Source organism: Toxotes jaculatrix, chromosome 3, assembly GCF_017976425.1.
Source record: "Toxotes jaculatrix isolate fToxJac2 chromosome 3, fToxJac2.pri, whole genome shotgun sequence".
In the NCBI taxonomy this organism is placed as follows: Eukaryota; Metazoa; Chordata; class Actinopteri; family Toxotidae; genus Toxotes; species Toxotes jaculatrix.
This window is the reverse complement of record NC_054396.1, coordinates 8326247-8351477: the sequence shown is the minus strand read 5'-3', so window position 1 is coordinate 8351477 and position 25231 is coordinate 8326247. Positions and strand designations below refer to the sequence as shown.

Genomic DNA, 25231 nt, shown 5'->3' with positions numbered 1-25231 from the left:
CAATCTTTTTGTATTTGTGTTGCTTCTAAAGATTTAGAAGAACCTGAACATTTAGAGAGAGAGAATTTTCCAATAAAGACAACTCCTCCTCCTTGTTTGAACATTTTATGGGCCTTCTTTTAACAGTTAACATAAGAGATGTCACAGACTGAATATAATAGATGAAAGATATATAACTTTGAAGGCTGAGCTCGGAAGTGTTTCTGGGCAAAAATGAGGCAGATGAATCACACTTTGCTAGTTCATATTGTACCAAGCTGTATGTAAGGGGGGCTCAATAGTCAGAGCCATTTTTAACCAATATCTACTCGGGAATAATGGGGCGTGATATATATATTTTTCTACTTCAGGTGTCAGACATTTTACAAAATGCTCACCTTCAACTTCATGTGACATCCACAGCAAAAGATGGGAGATATCTAGAAAAACAAAACATTCCCAAATGGTCTCAACTAGTGCAAATATCTTACATGAATTTTTAATATGTTGTTATGATCCTACACTGCAATTCCTAATTAGAACTGCAAAATGACTCCAGCAAAACAGTCTTCGTGGTAGTGACTTGACCCACAAGAGCAATTTGATGCTAATTTGCTATTTGCTAGTTATGAGCTGCTATCGCTTTCATTTCTCCCAAATCGTCTCAGCTGTCTCCGGTATAAGCTCTACATATTGACAACAGGTCTGGACTTTATCCAGCAGCACTCTAAGCACAGCTTTTAGTCCACACCTCACACTCACCCACAAATGCTTTGTTGAAATATATACTTTGAAATGCTTAATCAGTGTTTAAAATCGACCTCTTTTTGATCCATCCACACATCATCCGTTATTGGAAAATAAGAGTCCATTTGTGTCCAGATGTACCCTGGATGTCCACGATTGTAGTCCATTGGTTTTGACCAGCATACTGTATATGCTGCATGTGTGGCTCCATGTAGCCAAGTGTACGCAGTTTGTGATGAGTACATTTTATCCCATTGTTTTGTGATGGATAGCCTGACAGCGGTCCTTTCCTTGATATTTTTCCCCAGCGTACAGTAAATACGTGTGAGTCATCCATCCTTTTCCTTGTGGCTTAGTGGCTCTCTTGCTATCGTGTGACCTAAAAAAGAAACAATACCACAGATAAGAGAAGAAAATCAGTGTCACAGAGACATAATCACATATAGTGACTCTGTGTCCTGCTTCACACTCTTTGAATGAATGTCACCACTTGAAAGAGCCAATCAGGGGTCAGAGGAGAATATTCCAACTCAAACCATTTCTTTGCTATTTCTGGCTCTATGTCCTTGGATTGAAAATGTTTTGTTTGCAGTCTAGCTGGCTGACTGATTGCAGGGAAAAGCAGTGTCTCAACTGCTAAAGCTGGATTTCACATGTCTCAGAGCTGAAATTGGTTGTTTACACTTGGGCAGTAAGTTGAAGGCGTATAATTGGAGATGTAAGGAGCTTGTTTTCCATCAACAAACTCCGTCCAATGTGCATTTATGCTGAACAGATATGCTCATATATTTTTTTAAAAAATCCTGTTCTCCAGTTCCAGTCCTGCAAAGTCTGTAAATGTTTTACCATAAAGTCAGATGTATGAAACGGGACATGTGAGAATATGTATCTAATGGCACCATGTCTTTGCTGTTCCTTGTTAAACATTGTTCCAGTGCTTCAGTCAGGCAATCTATGCATCTTTCTACAGCACACCTACGCTGTGTGGGAGTGAAAGAGAGCCGGACAGATACAAATCATTGCAGTGAATGAGACGCTAAGGTGGTGAAAGGAGGTCATGGGTAGAAAGAGAAATGCAGGATAAAGAAGAGAGACACCGAGAAAGCAAGAGAGCACGGCCATGCGAGCGGTTGCCAGGGAATCAATGTCTCATTGCAACTATCTTCAGTGACATCTGCCACCAAGTCTCCAAGTAACTGCTCCCCGGTCCCAAAGCACCTTGCAAATGCACAATTAATGTCCACTGATGCAGTCAGCCATTGGTTCCTCATCGCTCTCTCAGCTGATCGGCTAGTCAGATGGGGTGGAGGACACAAAATAGAGAGATGGAGGAGAAGAAGGGAGATGGCAACATGCAACCGAATGAGGATAATTGCACCTATCAGTCCCAGAGTTGGTGTTAGGCCCAGGGTCATCATTTCCACTGCCTGTGACTGAGCTCAGTGGTGCCTCTGTTCCTCCGTCTATCCCACTCACCAATTTAATTATGACTCTTAATTGTAAAGCCTCTGAGGAAGGCCCCAGCCATAATGCATTCTAATGAATGCGACAGATGTTGTGCTGTTATGCCATCTCTCGAGCAATTACTCTTATGGTGCCTGCACCACTTCCCTCACAACTGTTTCTCTTTTTATATTTCACCTGTAAATAAACCGCACCTGCTCCATCCCACAACACACACCCTGGCACATACATACACACACACACACACACACACACACACACACACACACACACACACACACACACACACACACACACACACACACACACACACACACACACACACACACACACACACACACACACACACACCCCTGTAGTCAGTCCCGCAAATTAACTTTCACACTTCAACAGTTTACAAAGGGCCATGAAGGACTTTCATTTAATTCAATTCATCTGATCTGAACAGTGTCAGTTTACATGGTATCACACAGTGATTGTGTGGGGTACAGAGTGTACCGAGGTGTTGTGTTTACTCCATCTCTTCTTGTTTTTGTTTTTTTTTTTTTCACCTTTGCCTGAGGAGATACAGTTATAGCAGATTAACAAGTAAGGCTCACTGGGGAGGTTTACTTGTTTATTAGCTTTGCATTTTCTGTGTAATATTTATTGATATTTGAAGGTGCTTAAATTAGACTGCATTCATTTGAAGATCCAAACTCCCTTTGTTTACAATATTATCTCTAATTTGCTTGGTAAGCACTTCTGAGTTCTGTCTTTTCTTATACAGTCACATACGGTATTAAAAATAGCAGTAAGAGTCATTGAGTTGAAAGTTTGTTTACCAGACACTAATTGAGGCAAGTTGTTTCACAGAGGAAAAAAAAAATCAATTCAATTGAAGATCAAGGTCAGTTCTAGCTACATCAAATGTTAGTCAAGCTGGAAGATGCTCAGTAATACATGTATTTATTCTTTCTGGACATCATGTCTTCCTCAAGGGATTTTTTTTTTTGATGTGAACACTGATAAGGTCACATCCTTTGTTGTTACATACAAATTAGAAGATATCAAAGCCTCTGCAATAATTGGGCTTGGCTAGCCGTACATGTCTGTGACACTGCAAGCAGAGAAAACAGCACAGGCAACAAATTCAAGGAAAAGAGAAGCATGTACAAGGTGCTATGCATAAAACATACACCAGTGTCACTAATTCCACTGACAGACAGATGTTGGAGAGACAGAGAGACAGGGATGCAAAGAGGTAGGTGCTTACATGTGTACTCCAACAGACAAACAAAGACGGGCATTCTCCTCACCTTGGTGGTTTTGACTTTGTTGCCAGTGCTGCAGGACCAGCCGGTCAGGTCAGGCAGGACCTTACACTCCTCCCCATCCATACACGGCTGCATGTGGCACCACCACTTCTGGGCTACAATGGAGGCTGGAGCAGCAAAAGGATATTGAGGGGGAAAGAAAGACAGCAGGTTACTGAAATGATCATATGATGAAGAGCATCAAATTAATGACAAAGGCCTAGAACAAGGGTATAACACACACTTCACTGTTATCTACCCAGCAACAGGAAACATGGTAACTCAGTAACGGTTATAATTTACAGTACACAGCTGACATGAACAATTATTTAAGAATGGTCAAAAATGGTCAAATACCATTTTTACAATCATGATGTAACTGTCCATGGTGCTGATCCTACAGCTGGGACTGCAGTAGGTTCAGCACCATGGACAGCACTAACAACCACTGCAGCTCTGTTCAATCCGACAGTGTGTCTGAGCAGTCGAGTGTTTTTTCATCTGTAATATGATTACTGTGATTTCACAGGAGCTAAAATGCATAGCAGTTACCTTTTTTTCATCTTAATCAGATTAATGTAATCCCTCAATCCCTGTGATCTTAAACCCTGTGTGAAATGGGTAAGCGTGGCATCCACAGGAGGAAAGAAAAATGAAAGTAGAAAGAACAGGGGGAATATGACACAAAATTTCACTGTCAAGCCAAGGCACCAATGACTAACTGCTAAAATTATGCTGGACATTAACCAAGCAGATGTGGCCACCCTGTAATGCTGCTGATGTTCCAAAAAGGTAAAGGTCTTTGAATAAGACACTGCACTGTCACTACTCCCAGATGTGAATATGTGTGTGTTTTTGCATTTGTGTGAGATGCTTTCTGTACTTTAAATGAAATTACTGCTTATTTCGCTGATTCCCTATTGTCTCGGGTATAATCAGCAAAACACAAGGCACAGCTAGACAGTGAACCCATGAGTGATAGTCCTATTGCATAATAGAAAGATTAGAACAGGATTATGAAGAAGAAATGCTATCAGTTAAAACTGTTCATTCTCATGTACTTGAGACAAGAAACGCTCATGTCTATGATCTATTGTATGATTTTTGCAGTAATAAAAGCCCTCTTTCCATTCCATGCAATCTTGTGAATAATACAGTTAGATTTTTCATTCATTGAACAAATTCCCCTAATTGCATTTAAATTAAGGAAGAATGAAGTGATGATTTGCTGTATACTAAGGTGGAAGAAAATGGAAAAGATCCAGCTTCAGAATTTAGCCTAATCTACACTTAATCTGGTGTTAAAACCCAAAGTTTTCTAATGTCTTAGCAGCTGACTCTCAAATCCCCCAGATCATCTGACCCTCTGTCTAGACAGGAGGCAGTCAGAAAGCTGAGAATAACTCAGTACCCTCTCTCCAAACTCATCATCCATGCATCCTCCTGTCTCAAGTGTGGAGACAGAGCGGAATAAAAGAGTGCACCCCTTTCTCCAACTTCATTTAGTTGCAGGATTGATGGCGTTTAGAAAGAAATTCTGATCTCTGGTGACAATTGCTTCCTACAAAGCAAGGAGACGAGGGGGTATTGGCAGGAAAACGGGCTTTCAGCTGCATAATGCAAAAGACCATGGACAAATCCTCTCAAGCATCATGTAAGAAGAAAACACAGTGACTGAGGAAAAGAGGAGGGAGACGAGGCTAAATAATGGGTGTTCACCAAGAAAACATCTTTGTAGTGAGGAAATGAGCAGCGAGGGGAACTGAGGGAGGCAGAGAGAGGAGGGTTGGAAGGAAGGAGGCCGTTTGAGGATGACTATCACCGAGTCCAACAGAGAAAGAACCAGATTAAACAAAGAGAACAGAGAGAAGGAGAGTAACGAACTGAAGCTGAGTGGAAAATAGGCAGCACAAATGCAACAACAGGGACAGGAAGACATATAGTGAGAAGAAGGAAGCCAATGCCAAATTGCCAAGTCACCACAAACAACAAAAAAAAAAAACTCTCACAGCTATCACAAGGCCTAATGTTGAACACACTGTTATGATGCATGAGCTCAGTGGCAGTAAGCGGTTCTAAAAACCAATGGCTGTGTAATGCTCGTTAATGTGGCCATTATGGTGTCGACGACGGTGCTTTGCACTGTGAGAGTGTTATTTAGAGCTAATGGGCATGGCCTGTGAGTGCTATTATGGAGTTAGCGTTCCCTGCAGCTTATCTCATGCTATACTAGGAGGGCGGGGCGGGCGTGACACATAAGCACCTGTCTGTCATGTCAGAAAATGAACAGCAGCCGGTACATGGCCTGTGATGTCATTGGATAGTTCAGATGTTGGACAGCACTCAGAGACAGGTCTCAACAGGTCAATGATAAAAAGATTACAGAGGTACTTACTGTGAGTGCAGTAGTTAATTCTGAGATCATCACCTCTGGGGCTATATTTTTCCGTGCCCTATTGTAGAAGTGCAGAGCCTGGTGCTGGGAGCTACTTGGATTCGCCCTGTAACTATGAAGCCGTCAAGGTCAGCTGTTGTATAGACTGCCTATTAAAAGTCTGTTTTTGTAAGACTGCTTCTTAAAAAGTAGCATCTGATTTCCACATCTTGAATTCAACTTTAAAGGAAAAGTCTGACATTTTGGGAAAATGTGCTTATTTGATTTCTTGCCAAGAGTTAGATGAGAAGATTAGTACACACTCTTGTGTGTACTGTAGCTACTGCCACTGGGGGAAACAGCTAGCTTAGGAAAGGATAACAAAATCCACCTACCAGCACCACTGCAGCCAACCTAATGCTAGCTGTTTCTTTATGTTTCCAGGTCTCATCCTGAGCTGAACCAGCTGCTGGCTCTAGCTTCATTTTTACTGTATGTACACTGTTGCCCATAAAGTTGGAATAAAATATATTTTACCTCTTCTCATGAAATGATTGGGACAATGTGATTTATTCTTGATAGATAAAGTGCATATCTTCTCAAAACTTTATTGATCAGTTTCTTCCAATGTGATTACTGATGTGTATAAATAGGAATAAAAAGAGGAATGTGTCTGAAAACAGAATAATTCCAACTTTATGGGCAACAGTTTACATGCGAGTGTTAAACTCAATATTTTGTCATGACTCATATAAACACAAATTGTTCATTGGACATTGGACAAAGTCATAATGGGCGACTTTTGCTTAGCAGAAAATATTTGAATGGTAATATTAACTTGGTTGCTTTTAAAGCTAATTTGCTGTAGCCGGATTTACACTTTCCCAGCATCCTTCCTGTGAAATTTTCACAGCTATATTCAACAAGTAAAATGAATCATTGCCAAGCTCTTGAAATTGAAAGAGGACACGTAATCTCCAGGTAGAATGTGTATAACGCGTGGAGCACCCCTCAGCCTACAGACTCTAATTGCATCAGTCTCATTAAGAGTCTACATTTATATTCACAAAAGGTGTGTATGCTAATTAAAAATGGTTTACAGCTTAGGCATACATTTCATCACAGTTACAGTCAGCTCATTACAATGGAATGTGCACTCAGGATGGTTCCCTTTTAAGTTCTTTCTCAAACTTTCAGCACGGGATCAGCTGAGGGCAAACGTCTAGACAGTGCTTTGCTTAAGGTGCAGGTGATTAGGCAACACAAGGGACTGGGGCTATGTTATTCCCCAGGTTTCTGCCTAGTCTCTCTGGGGTTCTTTAAATAAGGTCTGTGGAGGTTTTACGCTATGAGGCTGCCTACAGCCCTGTCTCTCCTCCTACTGATCACAACACGTCAATCTAACACACACACCTAGTAAATGTCACTCATCGTTATGCCATTTTCAGTTACAGCTTTTCGTTTTTGTTTGTATGTGTGAGCAAGTATGTCAGCTACATGAGCGTTCATCCCAACACGGCTTCTCATCATTTCTCCCTGCACTGCCGCCTGCATTGTCATTGTAATGTTTGTGACATCAAGTGGACAAAGTTGAAATTGCAGGTCCCCTCATCCACACGTATACTCTGACACTTTACAGGAACACACACACAGATCAACCTAAATGCTACAACCAGTTACCTGTTTGTGACTTTGTGGCTGATATAGTTCACACTCCTGTGACTAAATATAATATGGTATCTTCAATTATTGCAATACTTTTGTGTATGCAGTGCCTTGTTACTGGCCAATTAACACCTGAATGCATGTCACCTCCACCCCTCCAAGTATTTTGAGTGCTTCTTGACAAGCAAGACCCCCCGCCCATGTTAAAACTTCAGAACTGATACATAGCATTTCTTTGACTGGAAGCAATGTTTCACAGCTTCACCAAAAGTAAACACAATAAACAAGTTCACACCCAAATGCACATGCTGTTCTCCTTGTGAGACAAATTAATTTGGTATATCTCACGCCATATTAATGAATATATTTCATCTGTGAATTTACAGAATTTATTTTTTGAACACACTAAGATGGGAGAGCTGAGATCACATCAGCTATCACTATCTCTAACATCCAACAGTGACATAGCAAATGTATTTCATGTGATTAAACTGAAAAGTTCAAAAGGATTTCCTTCACCTCTAACCCTTTCATCTAAAATCAGTCGTCACATAATAAAGAATAATAGATTAGCTTTTGATTAAAAAAAAAACCTAATTCAGTGACTACATATTCCATTGTATCATTCTAGTGTAGCCTGCTTGATGTAAGGCAGGGCATACTAATACAATATGTGCACTCAGGCATGCGTCTGTTAGAGTGTTTGCCCATTAATACTTTACAAAGGCACTGCCTGAACTCACTCGGTGGAGCAGCACTAACTGCAATGGCAAGTTTACTTTTACTTTGCATGTGTGTGTGTCCATGTGTGCAGTTGCATGTGTGCAACACAGATGCCTTTGTGTGTTGTTGTGTGTACACATATGCACTCCCCACTGTGAAGTAAGAATCATGCGTAAAAGCACAATCAGAAGCAGTCCTCTGCCCTTGCTCACAGATCATTACTATTTAAAGGGAAGATAATGTACCTTCACACATACACAAACACAAACACAAACACACACACACACACACACACACACACAAACACAAACACACACACACACACACACACAGGAAGTTGGGGGCGGACTCAGAGGTACGAACACCCTCAGGCATTGTAATTGTTCCACTCAGTGATCCTGGAGTGCAGAAGCAGATGGAGAGAGGCATCCATCTCTTTCTGCAATGATTTACTAACACACTGTATCTCTGTTGCCCCGGCTCACACAGGTATGCATGACGAGAAAACACAAGCGGAAAGTGTAGTGGAAAAACTGTCAGAAAAAGATTATACACGGTGAGCAGTTTCATGCACACACACACACACACACACTCACAGGAGCAGACTGACAAAATGACACAAGCATGACATTATGGAGCAGATATAAACAACAGCAGGCTGATGTGTGCTGAAACACTAAACTTGATTTCTCTGCCCAGTAATGAAACGCAGTTTGTCTGTCGTCATATCTCACCCCAAACTAAATCCACTCATACACCATTTTTATCAGGTTACTGTGCTCTTTGTCTTTCTCCACCATCAAACACATTTTAATGGCAGTATCTGTGGGAAGGTTTTAAGTCTTTTTTTACTGTAACTGAGGAAAATTTGTAGGTGTAATTTGAGCATTTTCTCTATGTAAAACTTTTTACTTTTACTCCACTGTATTTCAGAGAATCTTTTAGTCCATACTACAGTCATCTGAAGGTTGTAGGTACTAGTTATTTTGCAGATAAAAGCACAGAGGTTCATTTAACATGACACATTTTAACAAGGTTAAATGACAGCAGCATATAAAGTGTTTCCATTTAACTCTGCGTGGATCAGCTACAACATTAAAATGCTCCACACACGTTAATGCATTGACAATTTGACACTCTGAAAGGGGTCGTTCCTCATAATGAGTAGCTTTACATTTGATACCATTTGACATAATTTTATATTATTGTATTGATCATTTTGTTACCCAAGTAAAGGATCTGAATGCTTGTTCAAATATTTCACAAGTGCACAGCAATTTATCAAGAAGCAGTAAGCCACATGGTGCAAGAGGACAGCTTTCTTTCAGAACATTGTACAGACTTTCAATCGTTCCCTGGAGGTACACACAAACCCAAACCATAGGCAACACTTTCCTAACTAACCCCATGAGCTTAACTAGACTTGGCAGAACCCCAATTGAGACAAAAACATGTTATTTATCCTGAATGCCACCGCGGTGAAACCAAACAGTGGAGACACATTTTCACATCTCCGCTCGGACAACAACTACGTTCTTCAAAATTTGTCCCCCAAATGTGAAATCTATGAGACGCAGAGACACAAGTGGACCCAGTACATTTCTTCTGTAGAGTAACAGAAAAACAGATTGACCTCGCGACCTCTATTTATTAGCTATTATCAGTTCTACCACTGAAAACTCTTCAGACTCAGCTTTAGATTTTTCAAAAATCACCTTTGTATTTACAGAACTGACTCTTCATTCACACACAACACTACCACCACTAATTCTAATGGAAAATAAAAACAAAAAGAAGTGGCTTTCATGATTACTGGGAAAGAATAATCAAAAAAAACAAAAATGAGATGAATGGATTTCACTTGAAAAAGTTAGTCTCACAGTAATGGGCTCCACCGTGCAACAGCCAGTAATGGGACCTGCTACCATTTACTCCTCTTTCAGCCGGCATCAATAATGTAACTCCATTTACACTATGGCTTTTCTACAAAGGCTGGCTACTGAGAGGGCTTCTCTCTTTCCATCAGTGCTCAAGCCTAAAAAAGGTGAGAGGAGCATGAGTGGATGTGTGTGCGTGGATGTGTGTTTGTGTGAGTAAAACAGTGTTGGATGAGGTGGGAGCTTTTGTAAATGTGAACTCAGAGGTCAAGCATGACTCATGAGATAAGTGCTGCTGAGCACTGGATTTGGAAGTGAGAGGTGGTACGACTCAGAGGTGAGATCTGAATAGGAAATTAGAAAACCTCATGATGGAGCATCTGAGCTCTGTGTGTGTGTGTGTGTGTGTGTGTGTGTGTGTGTGTGTGTGTGTGTGTGTGTGTGTGTGTGTGTGTGTGTGTGTGTGTGTGTGTGTGTGTGTGTGTGTGTGTGTGTTTTCAGAGGTGTGTGTTTTCAAAGAGAAGATCTGGTTAGGACCATCAAAAAGAATTGATTTGAATAGCGCAGCAGTAACTGTGTATTAGTTTCTCATCAGTGTCATTCCTTCCCTTTAGTAAACCATACTGAGTGTTTGAGGTGAACAAACAAAAGCAAAGCATCAGGGCAATGCCTATTCTGAAAGGTGAGCAAAGTTTCACATGATTCCTTATTTATCCCAGCTTTCATTACAAAGCCAATCATCTTTGCTCTGGTTGCCTGATTTTATCATTATCAAGCGATTGTTCCCATCTAGGAACTCATCAAAGAGGTTAAACAACAAATCTACTTTTTTTTATTGGGTGAAAATAGTGTTGAAATGAACTAGCAGGTGTGTTTCTGAGTCATTTGAATGGGAAAAGCACCGTCTACTGGCCACATGCAGGAACAGCAGCACGATGGATGGAGTCAGAAGTGATACACACTGACGTACAAACAAGAGACTTGCTTGTTTCATTTCAAAAGAAGAAAATGACTCACTAATAAAAATTAGAAGCAAGCAAAAGTGACAGCGAGGGCGCACATGAAAAACTAACCCTAATGTTGTGTTTGGGGTCCTGGAGACACTGAGCCATCGTTAAAAGCACAAAAATATATTTAATGTTATTTTATCAGCTAGATATTTCATAACTTTAAACTAATAGTTTGTATTTGTTTACTGTGTGTTCTACAGGCCAGATGTGCCTTTGATAAACTAATTTGACTGACAGAAGTCCGCTACAGTCCAGAGCCCAGCTGGAAAACATGGTTAAATATCATGGATTTTCATAGGCTCCATATTTGAGAAAACTTTTTACACAGCGCTTTCCCTCTTAGATCCCAAACAACTGTATCATGACCTCTGTTACTGGAGTTCTACAAAAGTTTGTTTATGGGAGGTTTAACAGGGACCTCTCTGGCTTCGAACTGATCCCAAACACAGGCCATGAATGACTGCCTGGCAAACAACAGTACTATATGCTTGTTATTTCATAGCCCACACAACATATAAAATATGATTCATTTCCTTATTTGGTGTAACGAGAATGGGTAAAGGTAATCTCCATTTTTTGGCACCTGCATCAAATATAGACCCACAGTTTGTGGAAAAGCGAAGGATTAGTATTTCAGTACTTTTCTATGTACCATACTGGGGTTTGATGATTTTTTTAAATGATGCCAAAAAAATTATTTATTATTTTTGCACATACAGAAGTGAGATTTGTAGGACCCCAAACAATGAGGAACTAAAGCCAATGTCTACAAAACACAGAGGTTACATAACTATGAAAAATCAGCTAAACACATGTAGTACTAGCAGCTATTTTAGTTTTTTTAGTGTTTCTCTAATGTTTCAATAAAATAACACTTTTTTAAATGTACTGAGCTTAAACAGTGAGTGTCTTCCTGTTAGTATACTACATTCTCTGTCAGCAGAAGTCAACAAACAAAAGAACAGGGTGGATCAGGGTAAGCTTTATCCCAATTGATAGGTACCATTTACTGCATTAGGATAGGACAGATAGTGTGTTCCAGGTCTGAGAAAATACATCGGTTCATCTTTTTCAAAGTCTCTATTTGTGTGGGTGCATCAGTCATTCACTCAGGTGTGAGTGTGGAATCGGTTTCCAACCCCCCGGCTGACCTTAACAGTTTGAATAACCCGTGTGCTTCGCAGATTCACTGCCACCACTCACGTTTGAAACAAGTATGTATTTTTCTCTGGTAGTGGGCCAATACAGCATGATTGGATGGGGCTGGTGGACGCACTGTGTGTGTGTGTGCTTGTGATCTCAGATGAGCGTCTGTGGATGATAGGGGTCAGTGACACTACTTGTTTCTTGCTGGGCAGGAGCTCTCAGAGCGGACAAACGGGTGGAACAAAGGTCTATGAAAACGACCCACGGCTTTCATCTGTCTGTCATCACAACACATACACAGCACGCATTAACGGGCACAAACATATTTATACATCTGTACGCCTGCTCTGTGTGTGTGAGCTGAATCCTTTGGATAATTAATGATCTGCTCTATTTTTTCCCTACCAAATACATTTTACATGCATTTTTTTAATTATTGACTCGACATCATGAGCAACATAATGATTTGATTTGATGATTTCTCCCCAAACTTCTCTCTTACCAGAGCTTGGGTTATCACCCAAATGTTGTGTCTCGACCTATAAAAGTTATCAAAAGAAAATACTTTCTCTATCACCATCTGTCGTATACTCTAGTGGCCCAACTAGATATGAAATGGAAAGCTGTCCCCAAATAAAATCAGGCCTTTTAAACTGCAGTTTAAATTTCCAGTCTTGAGGCTGAGGCTGTCTTGGGCGACAGCTGTCGTATATTTGCTTCTCCTTTTCGTACAACGCGGGGGAATAAGGAAGGCAAGGAGACACTGCTGGCTGGGCTTCCATTACCTACATTAATGGCTTTAACCTTTCATGTTACTCGATCTCCTCAGAAATGAGGAACCACAGACCGTTGGACTAGCAGGGCAGAGATGTACAACGTGACTAGATCCAAAGTATAAACAGAAACATACTATTCTGAAACATTAAAATAGCTTTCCAATGAACTGTGATTTATTGATAGCCATACAAAGGGGACTATGGCTGAAATGTCTCAGTGGTCTCGGTTTTAAATCTCGGATATTGTGGCAAAAGTTGAGAAAACATTTTATTGTCACTTTCTTCTATTATTTGTTCATCTTCTCCCTCTCTCTCTCTCACCTCTGGAGTGCTTCTTTATTGTGTGTTTTTGTTAAAGGGATAAAAATGCCAGGCGTCATTTTTCCATCAGCTTTTCTTGCTTTCAGCCTCCTTTAAAAGGCTTAGCTGTGTTTGTGCCAGACGTAGAGCACTGTCTTCCTGTTTGTATGATTAAAAAAAAAAAAGAAAATCAGTTTTCACGTAGAATCCAGCCCAGAAGCCATTTAACATAAAGCACAACCTATTGATCTTTTCCTGCAATTAACATATTTATTTATGTTACTGTTCTCTCAAGATGAATCTGCTAATGATCATCTTGCATCAATGAGGAACTTCAATGATGCAAGATGATTGAACAGTCATTTTTATCCTCTTTGACTGTGTCCAAGCAGTGTGTCAGTCATTATAAAAACTCGTTGTGCAGCCAAGCCCTGTCCAAATGTACAAAAAAAACTCATTCTAAATTCTGATCATGTTCCTAAGGTTTCCAAAAGACAACAAATGGGTCCAGCAGAATTGTAGAGACTCTGCTGCAGCGCTGTGGGAAAATGTGTGTAAAATAATGTACAAGACATTTTGAATATTTCTCTTTGATTTAATGGTGCAGCCAGAAAACACAACATTTTGGAGTTGCATATTTTCCTGACTGTTGGTGTCATAAAGCTTTAATGAAATGTTGAATAGGTTTATTCAGAATATACAGTATGTTTTCATACTGTGCAGAATCTTTATATTTAGAGTTCATTGTAAATTTAATATTTAACCAGTCTCAGAGTGGTGGACAATGAGAAGTTCGACTAGAATAACTGTCATGTAGGGAAAAGTTCAAACTTCTGTGTCTGCTGTAGCATTTTTCCTTCACAGAAATACAAACTGATATTTTTATATAAAATAGATGTACACAATGGCTCTCCTTCCTCTGAAGACACGATGATTGATTGTGTGGTTAAATTTGCTGATAGTGGAAATGATGCCTGAAGCCAAACATCAAAAACATAGAGGATGTGGATTATGGGGCTGCAAATTATATTCTAGGATATATGAATATACACACTCACGCACACAAACACACGGGCTTGCAGAGTTTTTACCTTCCACACATGAAGGTCTGGCTCTGGTGGTGCCAGCAACCTGCCCCGGGAAACAGGAACACTTGACGGTTTGAGAACGCTCCTCAATCTTATTCTTATTACAACAGCGATGGACGGCCACCACCTCACATGTCCCCTGCTTCACCTGGTATGAGACTGAGAGAGAGAGAGAGAGAAAGGAGGAGAGGGATTATTTGCTAGAAATTCATAGACTGTAAAAGGTGGCTCATCTGTATTTTGATGGTTTGTTGTTGCAAAAAATGTAGTTTAAATTCAAATAAATTTGCGCTGCAAATAACAATCACACATACACCACAACAGCCTCTCTGAATATTAAACAAATCTGCTGCTATAAGCTCCTCAATTTATTCCAGTCTCATACTCTTTGATTCATAAATAAACACTCTTTAGCGATACTTTGCTTTTATTCTCAGCCCAGTGCCCTCATTAACTTCGTCACAGAGGCGGCTCTGTTGTTGCCATTGTTTGCGGGAGTCTAAAAAAAAAACAAAAAATGAGAGAGAGCAAGACATGTTGGAAAAATAATTTCTTTGGACTCCTTTCAGACAAAATAAACCACTTGATCTAAGCAAAGAACAGACATGCACATTTTATAAAGGAGTCATGTGGTGGAGCAACCCACTAATAGAATACATTTAAATCATTATGGGTTCTGGCCAGAACCCGTCACTATTAAATGTATGTGTGTATATTCACTTTTTAAACGTGTGTGTGTGTGTGTATTTTGGTTACTATATTTGTGTGTGTGTTCCTGAAAGTCATATTTTACATGAGGATAATTGCTTTTCACCTGACACTGCCAACACACAAACAGTGTCTCATTTCCCTTGATTACTTCCACACTTCCCTGGGGACCTTGGCCTGGTTAATTATAACATTCTCCTGACAGCAATGGGACAGAGGAGCATGTTTAACTTAAAGTAAATTTTAACCCAAAGCTTTCTGCCTGGTGGCAAAACACATCTCTATGCTTGTGTGTGTGTGTGTGTGATGTTACTGAAACAACGAGCTTTTAATCAGAATTATTTCAGTTCAATCATATAGTTTCAAACCTCTCCCTTGATTGTCCTCGTTCCTCCTGAGGGAACGAGGACAATCAAGGGAGTTTTGTCAAACAGATCTCCACACGTTAAAAGATAAACATGGCTTCATACTGATAAAAAAAGAACTCACTAGGACATTCATATATGTAGCAGTTACATCTGCCTCCTGTGCATGAAGATGCTGAGAGGATAATGTGTGAATAGGCTAACGTTGTATTTTAATGTTTGGAACTGTACTATATCGTATCTGAGCTAATGTTACATCTCACTCAAGCGCATTAAACCCATGAATCTCTTAGGCGGAGAGGTTTTTGTGGCCACCTAAAAGAAAATGCACCAACCACAAATGTTGCATAAAACGTTTAGTAAATCTAATCTTTGCTTATGGCTTCTGAACAGATTCCAGCCACCTTATCTTCGCTCTCAAAGCTTCTTGTGCACTCCTGAGAGTCTCTGGCACCGTTTCCCGAGCACAGCAAACCCTGCTGGCGAAATTACTACCTATAAGCCTCTTTACAGCCCTGGAAAAACCTTGGTTATACTGTACCATAAGCCAAGATTTCATTTATGTACGTGACTTTACCCAGAGTCCAAAACTTTTCATGCTCAGCTGAATGAGCTTTGCAGGCACACAGAGAAGAGTGTGCGCGCACACATGCGGCAGCAAACACACAAACACATCACAATACACACTCTGTAGAGGGTTCCATTTCTGCAGGCCATGGCCCCTCTCATCCTTTCTGATTTAAAGTTTGTTTGTTCTCTTCTCCAGAGAGGCCCATCAATGATCCCTGGCTCTCTGAGGGCGCCCCTCCGCTATCATCCCTCCACTTTCATTTCCCTCACTCCTCTGTCTCAGGCTCTCCTGAGGCTGGAGCAGCTGCTGGATTACCCCCCCCTCCCCCCCCCCCCCCCCACACACACACACAGACTCACGCACACAAACACATATAGCCCATATCTACTGATAGAAATCTAGAATAGAATAAAACTGAACTGAACTCAATGGGACAAGAAATATAAGGAAAGCTATAATTATAACTGTAATAATCACATTTTAAGCACTGATGGGGAGGTGGGGGGAGTAAAAGTCAAATTGAAATACTTTGAAATTGCCCTTTTTTTTTAAATTCAGACTCATGCCCTCGTTATCATTACTGAAAATTAATTGCACTGTGTAGAGTGGCAACTGGCCCCCATCTCAGAAACAGGCGGCTTGTTAGTGAGAAAGAGAAGGAGAGAGAGAGAGTCGTGCAGGAGGAGGAGAAGCGCTGTCACAAACAGCAGAAAGAACAAAGAGCAGGTCGCCTCCCACTGACATAATGAGGTCAGAAGGTTCACAGGTCTCCACTCTTTATTGCCTACATCAGAGCCGGGCCGAGGCTGTTTGTATTTTAAAACCTTAAAGCTTTTTAAGGTGCGTGTGGGCAGAGGAAGATAAGCTGTTGGTGTAGCCTTCATCACAACAAACTGCATGAAGAAACGCACCAGTGGTGATTTGTTGCCTTGTACCTATCATTAATTGGAACAGAATGATGAATAAAATATGACTAAGATGTGTTTTTTTTTGTTTTTTTTGTTTTGCAGGATTTCTGATGAGAGGGAATTCTACCTCAGCAAGATTTTATATCACCTGAAAAGTTATGGTAAATTATATTATATATATATATAAATGACCATGACCACTGACCTGAAACTGAGGGTGCACGTTAAAGCCCAAACTAACTATTCACTTCTTTAGACCTGCACAAATACCCTGCTTTTAACTTAAATGTTGCATCATTTCTCAAAATATTGTTTTCTTTAACCTCAGTGTTTGCAAAAAAAAAAAAAAAATCAAACATGTTACAACTTGAGAATACATGAAGGTCTGTTTCGTCTGTGGTTTTTGCTTCATCTCCCGAATTAAAGTCAAACAATTTGACAGTGAAAAACTTCAGTGGTGAGGTGTCACAGAAATATGAGCAAAGAATAAAACTGTGGTATAAGCAGTTCTATATCACTGACATCCTGACCTTTTTTTTTGCTTTAATATTGAACAGCTGGCATTTTCTCCCATCCCTGCAGTTTTGTCATGCTACACCAATGATAATGGGCTGGAAAAGGTTAAAAAAAAAAAAAAAAGAAAATTTCTAATATAATAAAATCAGATGGGTAAGTCAATACATGCATGAATTTATGTACTAATATATTTGTCAGCTTGTAAGTGTGGACCTGTTTCTAAGCAGAAATAGACATCATCTGAAGGTGTAGCTATGATTTATATCCTCAAGCATCCGAAGTATTTAATCAATAAACAGAGTTTATGGGGCCGTAGAGAGTTTACAGCCAAAATATATTTAATGTGAAAGAAATCAACCCAAAACCACCCACCACTGCAGCCCAGAAACAAGAGGTGTAAAGTAATTTCTTGCCTTCACTGCAAACACACTTGTCTATAATGATATAATGTTAGTATTTTTAGTGTATAATAGGCGCATTTCAGTCTCAGTTTTCAAATTGCTGCAAAAAGTAAAGTCACAAAAGCAAAAAAAAAGTCAGGTCAATATCTACACTAACTGTGACAAAAACCAACACTAAATAGAAACTGTAGAGATCCAAGAAGTCTGAACTGAAATAATACCAAACCAGAACATGTACCAGACATCAGAACACTGGAGTAGAGAGCAGAATGAAGTACTGCAGCTCCACTATGAGCCCCTTCAGTTTTGTCTCCCCTCCACCGGCTCCTGCTCAGAGCGCTGCAGCCTCTTGCCGCTCATCTGCTTAAGATTCATGTGTTGAGCAGTCACCCTCTAGCTATATACACATAATAGTAGTGTATCTAATGTCTCAATGTTGCCTTTAAACCATTCTGTTATGGCCATCTCAATGTAATAGAGCCCAGCGCACGCTGAGATGAAAAGACTTCTCAAGCATGGCTAAATGCTTCTATTGAGGTAGAGTGGTGGGGGGTGGCAACAGTAGATGGGCAGCCAACAAACCAAGCTACCTTGAACTGATGGGTTAGCCAGGCGATTGATGTATTCTGACAGACACAGGCAAGCAGAAACACTGTGCAATTTATCAAAAGGCTGTGTCTTTCCCTTGTCAATATTTGACAAGCATGTCCACTGCTATGAAAGGCCACATATCTGGCAAATCTGTCGCAGGAGTCAAACTAAACGTTGAGGGGACACACTGTACATCTGTGTAGGAACACACAGCAAGATAACAATGATCAGCTGTGTGGAGCCAGGTGAATATGATACTTATTTCCAAATCCTCTCCAATATGAAGCAACATTTTCACGTACAACACCCGAATTTCTTAATGTTTTTGTTTTTAGTTCTAACCCTTTCTGCCCTCTTTAAGCCCTCAGATCACTCGTTGCCCTTCCTTCCCTTCCTCCACTCTCCTCACTTGCTCAGTGTCCTCCTTACAGCACAGCCCATCAATCCTCCTGACGTTATCAGTGTTTAACAGGCCCACATCAGGCCTCACCCAGCTTTATGCTAATTATCATAACAGGTTGCTGGTACGGCTGAGTACTCAGGTGCAACAAATCTATTCCCAGTAAAACCTGCTCACTGAGTCCTTGCCAGAGCTGTTTTTTTTTTAAGGACACTTCTCATAAGCAGCTTTAGATAACAAAGACTGGAGTCAAGTATGTTTGCACATATATACATACACATATATACATGCATGGACACACATACAGTGTGGAGAGTATTCAGACCCCATCACTTTTTCACAATTTGGTCCATCACAGCCTTAAACAGAATTCTAGACATTTTTGCAAGGACCGTTTTCCTTCTGGAAGTTTCTCCCATCTCCACACAGGATCTCTGGAGCTCAGCCAGAGTGACCATTGGGTTCTTGGTCACCTCTCTTACAAAGGCCCTTCTCCCCTGCTCGGTTTGGCAACCAGCTCTAGGAAGACTCCTGGTTGTTACAACCTTCCATTTAAGGATCACGGAGGCAACCATGCTCTTGAGAACCTTCACTGCAGCAGAGATTGTTTTACAGCCTTCCCCAGATCTGTGCCTTGACACAGTCCTGTCTCTGAGCTCTGCAGGCTGTTCCTCCTTCAACCACATGGCTTGCTCTGATATGCACTGTCAGCTGTGAGACCTTATATAAACAGGTGTGTGCCTTTCCGAATCATGTCCAATCAGTTGAATTTACCACAGGGGAGACTCCAATCAAGATGAACAAACATCTCAATGATGATCAAGACAAATGAGAGGCGCCTGAGCTAAATTAAAAGTGTCATCACAAAGGGTCTGAATACTTATGTCAAAGAATAAGGCTGCAAAATAATGCTCGCTTATATTTAAAGCATGAAGGCGACAAAAACCTTAACGGTAGCCCTTTTCACACAGAAATAGCTGGGTACGCATTTCCTCACATGAGCCAAAGAGAATACAGGAGGTCCCACAAACGCTCTGTGAATTCATGAAGAAATATATCTTTCTAAGAACATAAGATATGTTTTGTGATGTACAAATCTGTTGAACCAGGGATTAGCAATATGTTCAGGAAGCCAAAAAAAAAGGTTTTCTAATCATGCTGTAACAAGCTGTGGAAAGTTGGCATACCTACTGTTGGTATCAGCTCTGCAAGAAACTCAACTATTGGTCTCAGATAATTTCATTTTAAGCTTTCTGAAAAGAGAAGAAAGTGCAATTTCACTGTCAAGAAACTTGATTGGAGGTAGAGCTACAAGAGTGCAGTCAGTGATTTTGCCTGCAAGTAAATAAGATATTTCAATAAGAAACAACACATAAGGTTGGAGTACAAAGGTTGTTCCTTGTAACTGTTATGAAATACATTGCAGGGTTAAATGAACAGCAGTAAGGATCTGAGAGGTGTGTGTGTGTGTGTGTGTGTGTGTTTTGCATTACGTTTCATAATTTAAACAGCTTTGTTCTATTTATGACCAGGGCCAAGTGTGAAAACGGCAGCAAGAGTAATGAATAGATTAGCTGTCGTGTTTGATGGCTGAAGGTTTTAGCATTAACGTGTGAACCTGGATATGTGTTTTGTTTGATATGCTTCTGTTATACCAATATTCAGGACTGAGTGAGAACTGGACCTGCAGTGATTTGTCCTGTGCAACAGATTCCTACATCCTGCAATGATTTGCTGATTTAATTTCTATCATAAAAGAATCTATCTATTATTTATTTATTATTGGCTTAAGAGTGATGCAAACCTTCACAGGCTTTTGTTGATTATCCTCATTTTTAAGATACATCCACTACCTGTCCTCTGTACGGAAATTGACATAAACTGGTTTTATTTATTGCAACACCTGCCAGGTGGTCACGTGCTGAAACTATTGAGTTATAAAGATTACAATGACAGTGAGTGAGGAACACATTCAGTGGCTCATTCTTTATCCTTTATACCCATTAAAGTACTGCTAGAAAATAAAAAAGAAAGCACATGCTTTTTTTTTAAAGCAACAACTGTCAGTCATCTCATGTCTGCATGATTAGTTTCCATTCATTCCACCTATTCCCATTATAGATTTGTTTTTGAGGTGAGTTTCTTTAAAATGACAGATTGCCTTTGAGAATGACACTGAGTAAATTAGTCTAAGATAACAGAAAGAAAAAAAAAACATATTTCTAGAGGAGCATTTTTTGACCTCTAGAGCCACCATGTGGCAGCAGATGGTACATCACCGCAAACGGGTTCAAACAAGTGCTTCACTGACCTGCCAACAAAACAGCACTTAAGTAGAAAACACAGGAAACATATCCAGCAGTCACAGCGTACAGCCAATTATTTTTCAGCCTCAAACCGCTGCATGTTGGTATTCACAGCCAACAAGTCTTAAACTTCCACTAATTAAAGCAAACCCTCTAATAAAAAGCACCAGTCGGTTTGGGAGAGAGTCATCTTGTTTCACAGCGCGAGTGAAATAAGAAGGGGGTGGGTAACCATGCTGACCTTCACAATACACAGGGCCTGCAATTAGTAGTGTCCCTGCCGTAAGCAGGCTGCCTCCTCTCCGTCAAAAAGGAAACTAATACCATCAGTCACCGCACAAACTGGGTGCTGGTAGCGTTCCTGTGGCACATAAAGGTCACCTTGCAAAACACGAGCCGTGAGTGCGAAGAAACCCAGAGATAATTAAGGAAATTGTCATAATTAAGTTGGAGGAAGAGGTGACTTGGGAGGTTGTTGCCAACAAATCGAGGTGCAAGATATTGTGTGACTCAGCACAACTGTCCCTGTGGCCAACCTCAATGAAATATTAATAAGGCTGTATTGGTCATTTTTTGGTTGGGGGGAAGCCTGTCTCCATGACTTATGGAAATTAAAGACAGAGAATAGATTTAGCTTGTGGGCCTGAATTAAGTCAGCACTGGCAATGGTTTTCTTTTTTCATGGATTTCTAAGGGAATAAGTGAAGTGGTGCCTTGGTTAAAGGGGGGTGGGGGGCTGCAGAGCTATGCATATTAATGTAGGCTTTGGCAATTATGAGCCCGAGGATTAGAAGTCATGAGCCTACATGGCCTCTTCTACATGAGCCATGCAAACTATTTTAAAGCAAACCCAAACCACAGAGAATCAGGCCGCTTGAGAACAGCACCACCTCTTCTGCAACTGCTGAATATCTGCAACCACTCTGAATAGATCAGATCACACCCACACTGATCTATTTGTGTTGACAGCTCCTGACAGCTTAAGTGCCATTTGTATCTGTTGGGGCTCGATCATTCAAACAGGGGTGTGTTTGCATCCAGGCCCAGTCGAGGTCTGGTCTAGATTACATTCTGTCATACTGAGGGACAGAGCAAATTGTTCCCACTCAGTCCCCTCCTCCAGGATGGCGATGTCTCATTCAGCGACAGGCTCAGGGAACATGTGTTGTACCTCTGCAGTGACAGTGTAATTAACCTCTCATGGTGGTGGAAGAGGGGTTCGGAGCAAGACCTGGTGTACCTGTCGGTCCCCGATGGTTACGGTTGCCAGCGGACACCGGGTCAACGCAGAGCATCACCAAGGCAACAAGGAAGGCCACCTGCAAAGGCCAAGCTGACCTCCCCCACAGTTTCATCCTGAAAGAGGGACAGAGGGGAGAGAGGGGCAAAGAGAGAGCAAAAGGGGAGGAAGAAGAGGAAGAGGACATGAGAAGAGGTTAGAAACCTCTCCCCCCTAAAAAAAGACAGGAGGCAGAACAGCATAGCAAACAAAAATATATTGCTTTTCGAACAAGCAGAAACAATGTAAGAGGTGAGCCAGCAAAGGTCAAAGGAAAAAATGACAATTTGGAGAAAAGAAAAGACCTGAGTTTTCTGAATTTTCTTCCAGCACAGACACACATACTGTGGGCAGAGTGGTTACAGTTACTCACGGGCTGTAACACTTTTCTACCAGCATCCTTTTATGCCTGTTAGTGTTACATTAGGATTAACTGTTCCTAACGTAGGATTAACTCTTCCACTGTTCCAATTTTCATCTGGCAGCAGACAATTAAAAGTTGACTTTATGAGTCGTGACAGGTTACAGTGAAAGAAACATGAGGCTCAGCCCAGAAGTAATCATGCAACTAATCATTATTTTTAATTACTGATTATTCTGCACATTAATTTCCTAATCGATCCATAAATAGCTTTGTCTATTAAATGTCAAAACCTAGTGACAAACATCTATCACAATTTCGCAGAGCAGACAGTGACGTCTTTAAATTGCTAGTTTTATTTGACCAACAGACCAAAACTAAAATAAATTTTGTTCCTAAACATAAAAGGCAAAGAAGAAGAGCAAATTCTCACATTTGAAATAACTGAGACGATCAATTAGACTTAGACTTAGACTTAGACTTAGACTTGTTTTATTGTCATTCAACAAACACACCGTCGGTGCACATATTAAATGAAATTTCGTTACCTTGGCTCACAGTGGAGTGGACACATAAATTATCCAAAATACAAATATTCACAGAATATAAAATGTAAAATGCTAGTATGACATAAAAGAGTTAAAATTACTAAGTGTATAATTTTCGATATCAATTATCATTTATAATCATCAAAATAGTTGCTGATTCAGTTAATCGACTAAGCACTTTAGCTCTACTGTGGTTTGGATGTTGTTATTCCTGAAACAGCTAGTTCATTCATCTATTAGTCAATCAACCACAAAATTAATGGACAAAAACCGTGATAATGGATTCATCACTGAGGGAGTTTTTCAAGAAAAAAGAGCAGGTTCCCGCTTCTCATGTGTGAATATTTTCAGATTTTCTCTGCTTTATTCAGATATAAATCCAATATCTTTGGGTTTAAACTGTCAGTGGGACAAAAACTGTGGTCTGAGGATGACAACTTGAGTTAATTTGCATTATTTTCCAGCATGTCATTGACTGAATAATAAATTAATCGCTGATATGAAATATTCCTTAGTTATAGCTTTAGATGGTTTTGTTTTTTATCTTGGTCATTTTTTCCCCACCATCATATGCATCTACACGAGACGTCATCTCACCTGTTGGTCGTCTCTGTCCCCTTTGATCTCTCTTCCACTGAGTAGCTCCTCTATGGACAGGGCGTACAGGCCATGGCTGCATTCACTCACACCTCAGCTCTCCGCTGCCTCCTCTTCCTCCCCTTCCTCCTGCTCCTCCTCTTCTTCACCTCAAACAAAAGAAGCCCCTGGAGAGACGAGGTACAAAGACATTCGGTCAGAGAGGTCAGTCTGCCCTGGGGTTCCTCAATGGCCTCCAACGGCCTTGTATGAAGGTCTACACACACGCACGCACACACACAGGGGTAGAGATGTGAAGGCCTAGATTCTGTCAGATCCATTGTTTACAATAGGTTCACCTACCCCCAGGCTGAACGTGATGCCCACTCTAGACATCACACACACTCTCTCTCTTCCTCAAACACACACACACACACACACTTATTTATATGCTATCATGGACAAACACATACACAGACGGACACATGAAAACAGTGTACTTAACACACTAAAACTTAAATTGATTCCATAATGGGTGTACATAAGAAAAACCTGCAGAATAACTTCATAGCTAAAACATGCAGCAAACATTACCGGCAGCAAATCAGATGATCAAACAAACCATAAGCACAAGTTGATTCTCTACACACACACACACACACACACACAGTACAGTACATTTGCACAGTGTTTGCAAGGTAAATTCAAACAGTGTCGGAGGACAGCAGGAGAGACTCTCCCTAATTACAGCTGAGTGACAGCTTCTGATGCGTGTGCATTTCTACACACTCTCAAATAGACACACACTCTCACATTCACAGGGTAAATTACCATCCCGCCGTAAGAGTGTGTCAACACACCTCTCTTTACAAAGGGACTAACTCTGCAATCTAAATGAAAGACAACAGATTCACATTAATAACAAAATGTTCTTCCCTCCTCGAACCTTCATTATTCATCATGACTCATTGGTATGCAGCTCAGTCTGCTGATGTGCTCAGAAACTTCCTGGTAGGTGTCAGCTCCAACCAAGTCTGATACCTCTGAGTCTGAGCCATCAGTGTAGTGCCACTGCCCCCTAGTGGAGAACAAACCAACAGCAATGGCCACAAATCAGTCATAGAGGGAGAAGAGACGCCTCAGGTACAAGCACATTAGTTCTACTTAAGTGAGATAAAAGAAAGGCGATGAAAGAACGCTAATTTTATTTCTTTCTAAACAACACCAAGCAGTGACAGGGGTCAGGGAGAAAAAAGA

General features: G+C 40.6%; 1 protein-coding gene across 1 annotated transcript; it reads right to left on the bottom strand.

Moving 5' to 3' along the window:
- Positions 1-239: 239 nt before the first annotated feature.
- On the bottom strand, positions 240-24150 carry tafa4b (TAFA chemokine like family member 4b). The gene is made up of 5 exons (XM_041034217.1): positions 23996-24150; positions 22451-22566; positions 14448-14603; positions 3489-3613; positions 240-1105 (listed from the first exon to the last, which is right to left on the bottom strand). The coding sequence occupies exons 2-5, from the start codon at positions 22563-22565 to the stop codon at positions 1094-1096; spliced, it is 408 nt and encodes a 135-aa protein (XP_040890151.1). The 5' UTR covers position 22566; positions 23996-24150; the 3' UTR covers positions 240-1093.
- Positions 24151-25231: the final 1081 nt, after the last annotated feature.

Excerpts from the sequence above, each read along its gene's own strand:
- tafa4b (XM_041034217.1), bottom strand. The coding sequence starts at position 22,565 with ATGAAACTGTGGGGGAGGTCAGCTTGGCCTTTGCAGGTGGCCTTCCTT. Across the intron at positions 14,604-22,450 it reads TAACCATCGGGGACCGACAG|TCTCATACCAGGTGAAGCAG; the intron begins GTACACCAGGTC and ends TCTCTCTCTCAG. Across the intron at positions 3,614-14,447 it reads CAGACCTTCATGTGTGGAAG|CCTCCATTGTAGCCCAGAAG; the intron begins GTAAAAACTCTG and ends TTGCTGCTCCAG.